General features: G+C 32.7%; 2 protein-coding genes across 13 annotated transcripts in view; one reads left to right on the top strand and one right to left on the bottom strand.

Annotated features, from left to right (window-relative positions):
• LOC132705793 (phenoloxidase-activating factor 1-like) overlaps nt 1-15,094 on the top strand; it is a 120,354-nt gene that overhangs the window by 66,447 nt on the left and 38,813 nt on the right. The gene's annotated exons all lie outside the window — the stretch shown is intronic.
• Nucleotides 1-15,094, bottom strand: part of LOC132705790 (LIM domain and actin-binding protein 1) — an 80,549-nt gene that overhangs the window by 47,279 nt on the left and 18,176 nt on the right. For all 11 annotated transcript variants that reach the window (XM_060676655.1, XM_060676659.1, XM_060676656.1 and 8 more), the window contains exon 2: nt 4,235-4,268. In XM_060676655.1, coding sequence (XP_060532638.1) covers nt 4,235-4,268 — 34 coding nt within the window. The remainder of the gene's footprint in view (nt 1-4,234; nt 4,269-15,094) is intronic.

Below are 15,094 nucleotides of genomic sequence, written 5' to 3'. Positions count from 1 at the left end.
TAGTCGATCATGCGACTCGGCTTTCAATTTCAATGAAATAAACAAAAAATCCGTCGACATTTCAAGTGCAAAGCTAAATTTCGCTCACGCTAGCTCGCTACTTTCTCGCTTGGCCGGGGTTGAAGGTCACATTATGCATTCATTTCCATTCGACTGCGTGGACTCGCAAAACACCTCCCTCTCTCTCTTTCTCTCGCACTTGTTCCCGTAAGTTAATTAATTGCAAAGTCTTGTCGACTTCGTCGTCTAATCAGTAATTGTATTTGGTTTAGCTGTAAAACGCACTTTTTTCTCGTCTGCAAATGACAATACTCGATGAAAATTAACCAATACGTTTTTGAATTTGAACAGCAGCGGTAAGCAAGTACGAAGATTAACCCATATTATCCCAAGCATAAAAAAAAAATAAAAAAATACTTTTTTGCTTTGAAATTATTTATTTTGTTGCACTTAAGAATACATTACATGTGTCAAAAAAAAAACAAAAATAAAAACTCGAACATATAAAAAAATACTGGTGCGTAAACAAACCACTGGGAAAAAACATTAAATAATGTTTTGGGGCACTTTGGATCTAACATAAAATTTATACATAAATATACAAAAGAAAGTCCAAATTTGACAGAACACAACTAAAAGTAGATTGTTCTCCAAATACAACCTGATTTGATACAAAAAAAAAACGGATATTTTATGGTGGGTGAGCGCACCACTGGTAACACCTAGTTTCATTTGTGGTGATATTTTACAAAGCATGAAGCATGTAAATACACATTACATTTATTACAAACGTAAATTGTGTGGCTGTGGCAGATTCTACATCTCCTTCGAGCTTTATTAGCATGAACAATCAACAGGTGTCCTTGATTATCATAACGCAGTTCACAAATGGCAGGTGCAAGATTTCTTTGAGTAATTGTTTTATCAGTTTTTAAAAGTCGCAAAGCAATGTAAGATTTAAAATCAAATCAATCACTTCGTCATCAAAAAACAAAAAAATATTTCAAGCGGAGTTTTTCCAGAAAGCCTATTTTTTAGTTCCTCACATGATCTAAATTCATCCGATATAGGTGTGTGAGTGTACTCAATCTAACCTTTCTTCCATTTGACAGTAGAAGCAAGCCTGCGGTTTGCAGAAAGCATAAGTCTCATTTTGAATTCCATGGTTTCATCATCTGATGAGGTTCAGTAGTTGATGAATTACAGGACTATTGAAGGACAGCTGTATCATTCGGTGTATGTAACTCGAAAGTTCCAACTATATCAAACTCTTGTAGATTTATGTTATCGTTCATATCTTCCCTGTCAGTCAAGGCATCCACGTCGGGTGGAATATAGACCGCGTCAATATGTTCTGTAAATATTTTCTCACGTTATTTTTAGTATAAATTTACAAGGAATGAACTAATGAAATGAATGATGAAATAATACTTACCATGTTATTGTCCTCATCCATCACGATCTCCTCCATAGCCGTCTCTAATTCTTTTTGAATCAAATACCTCGGAAATACCATAGTGTAACGTTCACTGTACAAGGCACAAACCAATACTAAAGAACACGCTAATTGTTGGATGCGCTGACTTGTCACGTTTTGTTTCACAGATAAAACCACTGGTACATTCACGCACCAGTAAGTATTTTAAAAAAATAAAGCATAATCAATATAGTATTTCCAATGTATGTTTTCTGCGATATAATTTACATGCTTAACAAAAATGGCAATCCTAGTCCAAAATATTTTTTTTTACTATTTCGGATTTACTTGAAAATGTGATACAAATTTATGAACCGCTTTTGAAGTCATATATAAGATCTTTCCCTTACACATAAATTAGCGATTAATAATATTTCCTGGATGTGACAAAAAAAATCATAGGTGGTGCATTAACGCACCAGCTTGTCATAATTTATTTTTTTCGCTTTTATTATTCAGAAAATATCACTCCTTTCAAGCTATAGACCATTTCAATAATAATGATTCAGCCATCAACGTTGTTTACTGTTATGTCAAACATCAACATATCGTTATTTGTCGGTCGTGGCACTCTTTGATATTATATAAAAATATCCTATTTTCGCCGATATATAATATACAGGGTGTTCCTTTTAAAAAAATATGATGTAGCTTATATGTCGGAAAATCGATAGTTTTGTTTTATACGTCATTTGTTTCCCTTGATATATCTAAAAATAAAAAAGTTGCAGCCAATTGAACGCACGGTACATGCCGCAAAATAATGATTTCAATTCGAAAGGTGAAGGCGAAATAAAATCGGTTCACCGCACATGCCCGCTTGTGTGTCGCGCGTGCACGCTTGAACTTTGTTTCACTTTGTATGATCCCTTCTCGATTTTAACATACGCTCGAATACCCACCTAATCGTTGTCGGTTCTTTCACGCACTTTGACATATAATACGAGGCCTTTTACAGATGTTTGTAATTTGTTATGTTATGTTTAAGTTATGCTGTCTGCCGTTTATCTTGAGACACTACAACAATATAACCTAATAATATAACAGTCGAATAATAAAAATTCTTTAAATTTTTAGATTTTTTTTGTCAAATTACTTACTGGGACACCCGGTATATCTTTGACCGGCACAGCCTCCGATTAAAGTTCACATACTGGCACACAACGAGGCTCCTTGTTCTTAAGCGCAAATACCAGGCTAATGGTTGACGATAAGCTCGTTGATAAACCACCATTTTCAATGTGTTTGGCCATGATTGAGAGAGCTACTTTCCGAGCGTTAGGGGTCGGTCAAAGATCTCGCAGGTTTTGACAAAGACGGACTGTAGACGACATTGGACCTTGCTATGAAACACGATAAGTGCCCGAAATTTGAAGCAATCGACTTCATATTTGGCACATATATGCAGCTTTGCCCCGTGACGGAACCTATTGAAAATGGGTGGGCTGGGGGGTCGGGAAGTATTGTAAAAAAATAAAAAAATCGCGCGTGCAAGGGTCTACAAACAACACCATTTTTCAAAAACTGTTTACGTGACCAAAAAAATTTTTGAACCAGAAGCAGATACGGCGCTATAAACTTTTATTCTTGACGATTTTTCAAAAATATACCGGGTGTGCCGCAAAATTCAAAAAAACTGAAAAATGGGTCCCCCTATTATGGGAAATTGGTTATAACTGAAAGACTATAATTCAGATCTCACTTTCTTTTATATTGCGATATAGCCCGCATAGACAGCAAAAACTTTTGTATTTAAGGTTTTCACCTATTGTACAGGGTGTTCCCGATATTCCGTGTTAAAGGAGAAATGTTTTAAGTATCCTAAATTTGCAAATATCAACTTCAAATTTAGCAGAGAAGTAAAAGTCCGTGTCCACAAATAAACGGTCTGAATTGGGTGCAATCAAATTTTACCAAGTATTTTTTAGAAAATGTTTGAAAAATTTTTTTTTTGGTAATTTTAGCTTCCAGAAAAATATGTTTTCCGCCATATTCGTTTATCCGATTGGCAAAATTCTTTAACCGGCAGACGCAGAAGATCCAGAACAATAACATTTATTTCGGGCATTTTTTCGATTATACACAGCGTTTTCAAATTATAGGCAAAAACCTAAAAGACCTAGAGACCTAGAAAATTGTTCTTTTACATAGTAAATTATTAGCCGCAAATCCAAAATCGTAAAAAATATGGCTAATGGGTTTAAACAGAGTCAGGCCACATCAAGAGCTACAGTTTTTATATTCGCGGTATTTGGTATTGCGCGGGATATTTGAAAAAATCCATATTGAACCGCCCAGCGACGATTTTTCGAAAGCTAATTGGTTCAAACAGTGTTATAGGCCGCATCAGGAGCTACAATTTTTGTATTTGTGGTTTTCGTCTATCACATACTCCGCCCGGGATATTTGAAAAAATCCATATTGAAATCGCTATTTCGGGGGCTGGCAAGACGCGATGACGTCATTTTATACAGGGTGCATGCACAATAAATTACATCGATTTTGCGAAAGTTCCATAGTGGTCTGCAGGAGCACGATAGAAAAACAATGAGTCTTTTTAAAACACGAAACCGCGAAGTTCTTCCTTTTATAAGAAAAAGTTGCTTCGCATTACCCGCTACGAACTGGCCCCGCCCAGTGACGATTTTTCGAAAGCAATTTTGTTCTATGGGGCCACAGTTAACTCAATACAAATAAAATTTCAATTAAAGATATCCAACAGCAGAAACTTATCTACAAGGAAAAACGAGTACTTACTTCTGTTGGGGCTTCTTTCTGGAACTGTTCAAATCTGAAACAAAAAAAAATTGTCAGTTTATTTTCACATTAGTACAGTATAAAAGAAGAAGAATTTTACTAATTGTTTCCCCTCGATCGGATTTTACGAATTGACCAAATATAATTTTATTATTCGCCAAGAAAATAATTTAAACCAAGTTAACAATTTTTTAAAAAATCCCATTTTTCGGCGTATTTTTGTTTTTTTTTTACGAGTCCACGGTGTGGTCAAACTTCGGCGGCCATTTTTTTTTGATTATCGACTATTTATCGGACATTGCTATGAAACACTATAAGTGTCCGAAATTTGAAGCAATCGACTTCAAATTTGGGGGAAGTATCATAAAAAATTAAAAATCACGTATTCAAAATTTGTTGGACCACAAGATCCGCGAGATCCAGTACTCTAAACCACTATATTTGATAATTTCGAAATATAGAGCGTGTGCCGGTAGGTATTCGCAGAAAAACTGAAAATTGGGTTCCCCTTTTAATGAAAATTGGCAAAAAAACGAGAAATCTGTGTTTCAGCAGTCAATTTCGTTGGTTATAGGCGTATAGACAGCTAACAATTTTGTACAGGGTGTTCTGAATATTCCGAGGTATATAAAAAATTTGCGGCTATCGACTTCAGATCTGGCACGGAAGTAGAAATCTACACCCACATTTGAAAGTTTCAAAAAAAAAATTTGCCTCCAGAAAAACATGACGAAATTTTGGAACCGTGAAACGCGGGAGATCCGGGGCTATAACTTTTCAATTAAGGCATGTTTCGACTATACACGGTGTTCGAAAACTTGGAGGAAAGATTCAACGTGGTAAAATAATGGTAGGAAGTCATGTTTATAGTTACAGCTTGTCAAAATTCATTTTCAATTCATCGCTACAAAATAAAAATGCTTCAGAAATTTGTCGTCACCAGAGGGCACTTTACTTAGAACATTTTATTTATTTATACTGATATTGCACAATAGAACAGGTTGCCTTAAGCACTATCACAAATCCTCAAAAATTGTTACTCTTGTTTTAAGTCGATAAGTGTTATCGTTTAGCCACAAATCGACTTTTTTATTCTCGGCTCAAATTTTGCCTGTAAACATGATTTTACCTAACACGACTAAATGAAATTTGAATAAGTCATTGTCACAATCCGTTAAAAATTAGTTTTTTTTTTCATTGATAAGTACGTCACTCACATCATTAATTCTTCCATAGAAGTAAACTATTTTCCAAAAAGCTGAAAAATGTCACTTGGAAAACCATTAGCTAAAAATAATGCCCCGACAAGTTTCAATGACGCAAGAATAATAAGTATATTACCAGCACTATCACAAATATACGAAAAAGTGCTTTATAATCAAATGTATACCTATATAATGGATAATAGAATAGTACCAGAAAGTCAGTGCAGTTTTAAAGTCAAGTACTGCGAATGCTCTTATAAGCGCGATGATGATGATGATATTGTCCGAGCCACTGACAAAAAACTTATTATTTTTGGATTTTTCGAAAGCATTCGATACGGTGAACCATGACCTATTGATTGACTGAAAAAGCTGATTAAATCGAATTTTTCAAATCGATATCAGAAAATATATTGTGATAGCAGATATTCGAAAGAAATTGAAATTTTCTCTGAGGTGCCGCAAGATTCCATTTTGGGGCCGTTATTTTTTTTGATTTACACTTCTGACATTTTAAAATCTTTAAACTTTTGCAAAGTTCAGGCATATGCGGACGATACTCAATTGTATTGCTGTTTTGTTTGTAATAGTAGCATGGATGCAGAGGTATTTATAAATCAAGATCTTAACAAGATTAGTGAACTTTCTCGTGCCCATAATTTAAAGCTTTCCGTTGTCGATTCAGCAAAAAAATTGGCGGTGATCATAGATTGTGATCTAAGATTTCGTGAATATTTAAAAAATATCTTTTAAAAGGCATATTTCTCACTAAAAATCTTATATAGTGACAGACATATTTTAAATTTTAGACTAAGGAAACCATTATGTGAGTCACTTGTTCGCTCAATTTTTAACTACTGCGAAGTAGTGTATAGTTTTTTGCTTGTGTTCGTTTTGTTATGGGCCTTCGAAAATATGACCATGTATCTGCTACATATCGTCAACTTAATAGCCTTAAAATGAAACAAAGCAGAGCTTTTCATTTCAACAAATTCGTTATGAAAATTATCCATAACCTCGATTCACCCACTTTGCTGAGAAAGCGGATTACTCCGAGGAGTACTATCCAATCTCTGAATGTAAGATCCAGGTACAGACTAACGATGCCACATCATCAGAGTGCCTTGTTTAGTAGATCTTTCACATTCAACGCAATTCGTGTTTATAATTCCTTGTCACAGGAATTCAGTAACTTAAATTTATATACACTTAAAAAAAGGTAGAAAGATCATTTGTTCCAAATACAGTTTTCCTAATAATGTGTTGCGAATTACGTTATTAGCAAGGGATTATATTGAGTTATCAAATTCTTGATCTTCAATTGCATTTTCTATAGTGTGTAGTAGAGTTTGGTTGTTCTTCCGATTTTGCAGCTATTTTTCGTATTTTATTTGTTGTCTATCCATTTTTTATTTCAATAAATAGTGCGCAATTTATTAATTATATAAATAGTTGTTCGGCGGTTCAGTACAGCAGCTATTTAAAGCTAGACTCGCCGCTTTTGAGCTATCTGCTTATTTTTCGTTGACAAATATTAATATTGTATATTGTTTTTTTTTTGTTAGAATAAAGGCTACTTATTATTATTATTATTAAAACAGCTTATTATCCAACTGCCACTGTGATAGCGCATCAGGAGTATTGAAATACTGAAATCGCGATATGCATTTTTGCCAAGGAAGAGCAAATTGAAATGCAGATCAAGCACATCGAGATTTATCCCAATAGAACCGTCCGATCTGCCAAGACATTCATTAGCATACATAGAAGACTTGATGAAAGAGGATCATATGATAATATGAATAAAGGAAGACCAAGGTATAAAAGAACCGCTGCAAGAGAAGAAAGAATACTTCAACGCATACGAGAAAACTTGGTGCTCAGGAAAGAACTGCTTGCTCTACAGTTTGGAAAGTTTTGTCTAAAAATGTTCATGTTCAAAGGGTTTAAGCACTGTATGAACGTGATGAGCAACTGAGAGTAATTTTATGCAATCAAATTTTAGGAAAAATTCAAAATTACTCGCAATTCTTAAATGTCCTTTTGTTTACTAACGAGGTTGCTTTCAGTCGGGATGGTATTGTAAATTTTCGAAATATGCATCGCGGAACATTAAAAACTGAAATCATTAGAAATAAGTTAGGCGTATTTTTTCATGTTCGACATCATTTTTTCCAAATGTATAAGAAAATGTTTAGAAATGAACGGCGGACTATTATTAATAATTTTTTGTTTAATGTTCGGGCCGAGAATAAAAAAAGTTGATTTGTGCCTAAACGATAACACTTATCAATATTTTTTTCAAAGAAACTACTGTAATGCTTTTTACAAAACTTCTGGATTCCTCCTGCGTCGGTTTGTGCTTAGTCGAAATTGCTGACGTTTCGCCAATCATCCTGTTGGCTTCTTCAGAGCTTGAATGAAACTGATTTGGATTCCACTCTCTGTTTGAGGGACACGAAAATTGTCTCGGGTGACTGATTCCCATAATGGTAAAAGGTAAAGACGTGAGTGGCGGTTAAAATTGACTGTTTAAAGATTTCTAGAGGTTTTCAGATTTTTCTTTAATAGAATAGATAGATAGATTTATTTAGCCATTTTTTACATAAAACGTATTTACAACAAATGGCGTCAGTAGTACAAAAGAAAAAAGACATATTTACGGCAACAATTTATGACAACTTGTGGTTGTGGATAAATAAATCTTATAAACAGAGTCTTAAGATAGAAAAATAGAGAAATGTATAAGAAAATGCTTAGAAATGAACGGCGGACTATTATTAATAATTTTTTATTTTCAACAAAGTTGATTGGTGCCTAAACAATAACACTTATCGATTAAAACAAGAGTAACAGAGTTTTGAAGATTTGTGATTGTGCTTAAGGCAATCTGTTCTATTTAGCAATATCACTCTAAATAAATCAAATACAGGGAAAATTTAAAAAATGTTTTAGGTAAAGGTAAAGAAACACCTTTGTTTTGTAACGATGAATTTTACTAAATCAAGGCTGCGTGTAAAATACTAGCTTATTCCGTAGTGAATTAAGCCCCCCATTTTGACAAGCTGTAACTAGGAAACTATTACGATTTCGAATTTTTGTCACATGACTTCCGACCATTATTTTACCACGTTGAATCTTTCCTCCAAGTTTCCGAACACCCTGTATACAGGGTGTCTTAGTTATGGACGCGATGACGTCACTGACGATTACAATCGTATTTTATTTCCACTACGAGAATGCTTTGAGAAAGACATTTGCCGAGCAAAAGCTTTTTTAATTTAATTAAAATTACGGAGACGTAACGTCATCACGACGCGTAAAAGCTCCGGTAACTTTTTCATTTCGAGCAGGACATTTTCTCTCTGTCCCGACCAAAGTGTAAATCCTCTCATCTTTACGCATAGAAACTAATGTAAGCTTTCTGAGCGGAAATGCTAACCATGTGTTCCAAAAAAAAGTTTACAATGTAGAAGAAAGAAAAAGAAAAGCCCGAGACAGTCAGTGGTCGACCCTACGAATGAATGAAACGTTGTGTTCAGTGTACAGTCGTGGCACTGAATATCGACCGCGATTTATAAATAAATGAAATTCGTAAAATTGTCGCCCGTATTAATTAGCCAACCGGGTTTAAAATCGTACGTTTCCCATTTTAAAATTATTGCGAATATTAAAAGAAAGATTTTCCAAACAACATACGACCGTTGTTTTCGGAATTGGATTTGGGATTTTTATTAATTTTAAATGATTTTTTTAACTTTTTTTCCTCTATTTTCCGTTTATTTTGCAGCAATTACAAAATATCTTAAAGCCGCTATAAACAATATACACACCAGGGTGAGTCCAAGAAAAATTTTTTTTTTCGGATCTGACACGTAAAAACTAGTTGCTAGTTATCTCGAAAAAGTACTTACCACGCATGAGCTCTTAATATAAATGGGAAAATATCTTACCGCCAATAGCCAATTTTATTGATAATTTTTATAGAAAATTGCACGGTCTACAAAATCGAACCATATGAAAGATATCCGAGGTCAAAGATTAAAGAACATAAAGAAAAATAACTCAATAAATAAGAATTAAAGTTCAGATTTTCACGAAATAATACATATTCACATGACAATTGTTTCGACAACACCGTGTCTTTATCAAACGTAATATTTTCAAACTACCTGATACTATATATACCGAAAAATTACCATAAAACCTTAAATAATGTTGTGAGAATTTAAGTTCAATAAAGGAGAGGTATTTAAATCTAATTGATCGTTAAGCAATACATTTGAATGTCTCATTTTGTTAATCTCCATGGCTTCCAATAAATTTAATTTTCTACTTTTTGTGGCTGTATGTAAAATATCAAAATTGTCGTCACAAATGTGTTTTTCTGTATTTAAGTGTGTAGCATAATAAGAATCTAGACAATTGTTTTTAAACGCTCTTTTATGTTCATTAATGCGTTTCTTGAAGGATCTACCTGTTTACCTGTTACATGTTTACCGCATTTCAACCTGTAGACACCTGATTTTTGAGAGTTCGTTTTATCGTTTTTTTAAAAAATTCCTATTGCGTTGTTAGTTCTGAAAGCTATTTTTAAACCATATTTTGACAAATGGTTTAAAACTTTTTCACTGGGTTCTCCTATGTATGTAAATGTTTTAAATTGTTCGTGTTCTGTATTAGGTTTCAGATAAATAGAGTTTACTGTTGTCTAGATTTGTTTCTTATTTATAACTTTACCGATAATGGACGGATTGTAGCCGTTGTTCAGTGCAATTTTTTTATTGATATTAAGTTCTTTGTTGCAATTTTGAGAGTGGCGTATTAAGAAGTCTGTGTATAAAAGAGTGAAATGCAGCCGTTTTGTATGGGTGATTTGAGCTGTTATATATGACTTTGTCCGTGTGTGAAGGTTTATGGTAAATAGAAAAATCTAATTTGTTTTGCGTTTTCGTAATAGTTAAAACTAAAAAATCAATAGAGTTATCTTGTTCAATCTCGATATTGAATTTTATACGATTATGTAATGACTTAATGTAATTTAAAAATTGTCTGTCCGTTCCAATAAAGCAAGCAAAGACATCATCCACGTATCTATACAACCATAGAAAACTTTTACTTAAAGGATGTTCTTGTTTGATATTTTTCAAATTATCCATAAAAATCTCGGCTAACAAAGCACTAAGTGGATTTCCCATAATCAAAACCTTCCTTAGAGATGTAAATCTGTCCACTAAATTCGAAATAATTGTGGTCTAAAAATGGGTTAACCTGTTTCCGGGTGAGGGTGAAATCTACTAAATCTATCACATGGTGGAATACTGGGAAATAAGTTTTGTACATCAAAAGACAAAAAATTAAAAGTTAGACAAATTAATTTCAAAAACAAAAATATCCAGTTATTACAAATATCGAATAACGATCAATTAGATTTAAATTCCTCTCCATTATTAACCTTAAATTCTCACAACACTAATTGAGGTTTTATTGTCATTTTTCGGTATATATAGTAACAGGTAGTTTGTAAATATTACATTTGATAAAGACAGGGTGTTGTCGAAACAATTGTCGTGTGAATATATATATAATTTCGTGAAAATCTGAACTTTTAGTTATTATTTATTGTGTTGAATGGATTTTCATCAAATAAAAACCGCCTCGGTTCAATTTCAGAAAAATAACTGTTCAGAATTTCGTTGCTGACTGAAAAATAATTTGCGTGAAATGTTTTCAATTATTCTTATAGGAAATTTAATACTCTACAAAAAAATTAAAGCATTATTATTATTATTATTAACAAATCTCTAGGAACATCTCCCTTTAATTACTTTCATTAGTAAACTCGTCTTTCTGTCGTATACAGTGTGACGCTAATTTATTAGGTAGTAATAACAGGAATATGCAAATTTACATTTTATCGTTGTTAGTCTCACTTACTGAGAAAGCTACTACAAGTACTATTTGTTCTTGGTCAATAGAATTTGCTGAAGTTTCGTTAAACATCCGGTTGGTCTCTTCAGAGATTCACTGAAATTGTTTCAATTTTGTTCTTTTATGCTGATCGCGCGATGTAGTTTTGGTTAACCGTTTTATCGAGGAAATGGTGAGAAATGCAATTGTCGATACGAATGAACCGCGCATTTCCGCTAGTTAGTAATAAATTTTTATCAGCGAACGATTGCATTGTTTTACGTACATGTCATATAAAGTAAATAACGATAACCATAGTTTATTTTTGCTTTCACTTCGTTTGGACGAACTCAGAGGTTTTGGTTTGCGCCGTTGCGTCATCGGTGCCATTTTATCGCAATCAGTTCGTTGGTCCGGGTGACTCACCAAAGAAATACGAACATGACGATGACGTCATATCGCGTTTTCATCGAATTTCTGACGACGAAGGAGCGGAGAAAATGCAAAATAAATTTTTTGGCCCATTTTTCCAATATGGTGGCAGAACGTATAAGAGATCATTTAATTAATCAAGTAAACAAAGTATTTCCAAAAGCAACTTCATATGTTTAACAGTGAAAGAAAATTTAATATTTACAAAAACAAGTCATTCTGTTGTACCTGTACCACTCACGAAATTGGAGGCGACGTCTGTTGCTTGTAAAAAAATATCCTAGAAATCCTAAAAAATATTTCAGAAATTTTTATAGAAAATTTCACTAATTTCGAAAGAGAACTGGATTTGTATAAATCAAAAACAAAACATTTTTTTTTATTTTATATAATTTTGGTAATGTTTTTTTTTTTTCAAATATTAAAAATAAAAAAGATATTTTTAAAATAATTTAATTTTTTATTTAGAAAAAACTTTAGACTTTTTTGTTTGTTTTTAAGGGCATATTCCGCTTTAACGTCCAGCAGTAGTCTTAGTGAAACCTCTCTCCCTCTTCTTCGTTAACTGCCTCAAGTTTTTTTAAGAAAAACAGTTCAAGTGTGAAAACTGGAAATGCCCTTTCAAACTCTCATTACAACCTAAACGATGAAAGTGTTTTAACATATTTTGAACAATACTTTCACAGTTTTCTTCCTTAGAGTTCCCAAGAAACTTTACATAAATGTCAAGCGTTTTTCTCGACATTAGTCATTGTGTTTTGAAAATCGTTGTCTTTGCGGCCCAACAAAAATACCTTCTTACATTTTTGTCTAGGGCATTTGTCCTAGGAGCATGCGCAGCACTTCAAGGTCGCCACCGAGCATCCAGTGATGTTTTCGGTAGTTTATCTTCTTTAAAAGAAGTCCTAAATTTTCATATAGTCAATAAAAAATCACTGAAATCTGGTGTGAAATCTAAGTAATCTCAGTCGGAATTAGTTTCATCTGATCTGATCTGAAGATATGACGTTTTTTAGTTGTTTTAGTTTCTAGGAATTGGTCCAATAGCAGCGTCAAAATTGGGAGACACAATTACTGAGCAGGATTACTATCCCAACGACGAGTCATCAGTAGGGTAAAACTAACCTGTCTCACGACGGTCTAAACCCAGCTCACGTTCCCTATTTACGGGTGAACCGGTACCGTACAGACCGCGTCCATATATAGACCGCCTCCATATACAGATCGCCTTTATATACAGACCATCTTCATAGACAAACCGCCTATATAAATAGATCGTTTTCACATATAAATAATCTATTTATAACTATTTATTTTTAGACACTCCCTCCGTTGCGCTCCGCTCCGTGACTAAACTATTAGATATAATATTTTTATATATAATTAATTTATATTTAATAAAATGAAAAAAACTGAGAATTAAAAATCTTTTGGTACTAATGAAGTTCTAATTATATGTCTTTTTAGCCACTTATTCCGCTCGTGACTAAACTGTTGAGTTTACTGTTATTACATTTAATTAATTTACATTTAATGAAATTTAAAAACATTGAAAAATAAGATGAAATGTAAGTAAAAATATTTTCGTATTAATGAGCTGTTATGTATATTTTCTAAACTGTTAAATGTATTCTTTTCATGTATAATTAATTTATATTTAATGAAAATTTTAAATGAAATGTAAATAAAAATCTTTATATATTACTTATATTTTAATCACATATTTTTTTAGACACTCGTTTTTCGCTCGTTACAAAAATATTGAATTTACTATTATTACATATAATTTGTATTTAATGAAATTTAAAAAAAATAAAATGAAATGTAAGTAAAAAATTTTTCATATCAATGAGGTTTTAAGTATATGTCTTCTAAGGCACTCGCTCCACTCGTGACTAAACTGTTGAATTTATTGTTATTACATATAATTAATTTATATTAAATGAAATTAAAAAAAAAAGAAAATTAAAATGAAATGTAAGTAAAAATTTTTTCGCATCAATGAGGTTTTAGGTATATGTCTGTTGATTTTATTGTTATTACATGTAATTAATTCATATTTAATGAAATTTAAAAAAATGAAAATTAAAATGAAATGTAAGTAAAAATATTTTCGTATTAATGAGGTGTTAAGTATTTTTTTTAGGCACTTGCTCCGCTCATGACCAAACTGTTAAATGTATTTTTTTGTATATAATTAATTTATATTTAACGAAATTAAAGAAAATTGAAAATGAAATGTAAATAAAAATCTTTATATACTAATTACATTTTAATCACTATTTTTTTAGACACTCGCTTCACTGCGCTTCGCTCGTAATTGAAGTTTTGTATTTATTATTATTACATATAATTTATATTTAATAAAATTAAAAAAAAAAATGAAAATTAAAATGAAATGTAAGTAAAAATTTTAATCTCAAGATCTCACTTTTCATCTTCAATGCTCACGCTCCGAAAACACTTCGAACACTGTTTCCTCCAAGTTTCCGAACACCCTGTATACATGAAAACGATTTTTCAAAAAAATGGTTTCTACATGTTATTATCGTTAGTGTTCCTTTCCGTTACAGTAGCAACTTTTTTTCCTGAAACTATCCGATAACTCCCTTAATGAAACAACCTGTACAAAAGCTAAAGGCCCGCTTATTTAGACAATTCGGTATCGTTAAATTGTAGTGGTGGCTTGTGAAATGAACCGCGACGTGGTCAGGTTCCGATCGAGTTTCCAGCTCATTAAAATTTGTGATTTTGATGTTTGAAGTTAAGCGATTGTCCGTCTGGTGCCTAACAGTACAATCGCCGGTTATTATCGCTTGGAAAAAAGTACCGCTGCTTTAAGGAAGGAAGTCTTAATTGTCTGAAAAATTACCGACGGGAAAGATCCTCTCGTTCGACAAGAGCTACAACGACTATCGACAATGATAAAATGTTTCTTTGAATGGCAAACAAAAAATTAAACTGTTATGGGTTACAAACCAAACTCGGCATTTTCAATTTTGTCAGCACTACTCGAGAAACATTTTTTAATTTCAATCCCAATCCCAAACTCACTAATAAAATTTTGCACAATCCGAGCAACATGCGGTAGAGCATTATCTTGCTGGAACAAAAAGTTCTCGCCAAATGGTATCAAATGTTCTCCCTTATGTACTTATATTCCGTTAAACTGATATTATTAATTTCAAGAGATTCCTCCCCAAAACATAATTGACCCACCACTAAATAATCTGGTATTTTTAATGCCATATCTTTTCACTTAGTCTTCGATAAACTCTTACACGTTTCATCGGAATAACTCTTTCCTAGTCTT

This window comes from Cylas formicarius, unplaced genomic scaffold, assembly GCF_029955315.1.
Source record: "Cylas formicarius isolate icCylForm1 unplaced genomic scaffold, icCylForm1.1 PGA_scaffold_8__14_contigs__length_24414737, whole genome shotgun sequence".
NCBI classification, from domain to species: Eukaryota; Metazoa; Arthropoda; class Insecta; order Coleoptera; family Brentidae; genus Cylas; species Cylas formicarius.
This window is presented reverse-complemented; position numbering and strand designations above follow the sequence as displayed.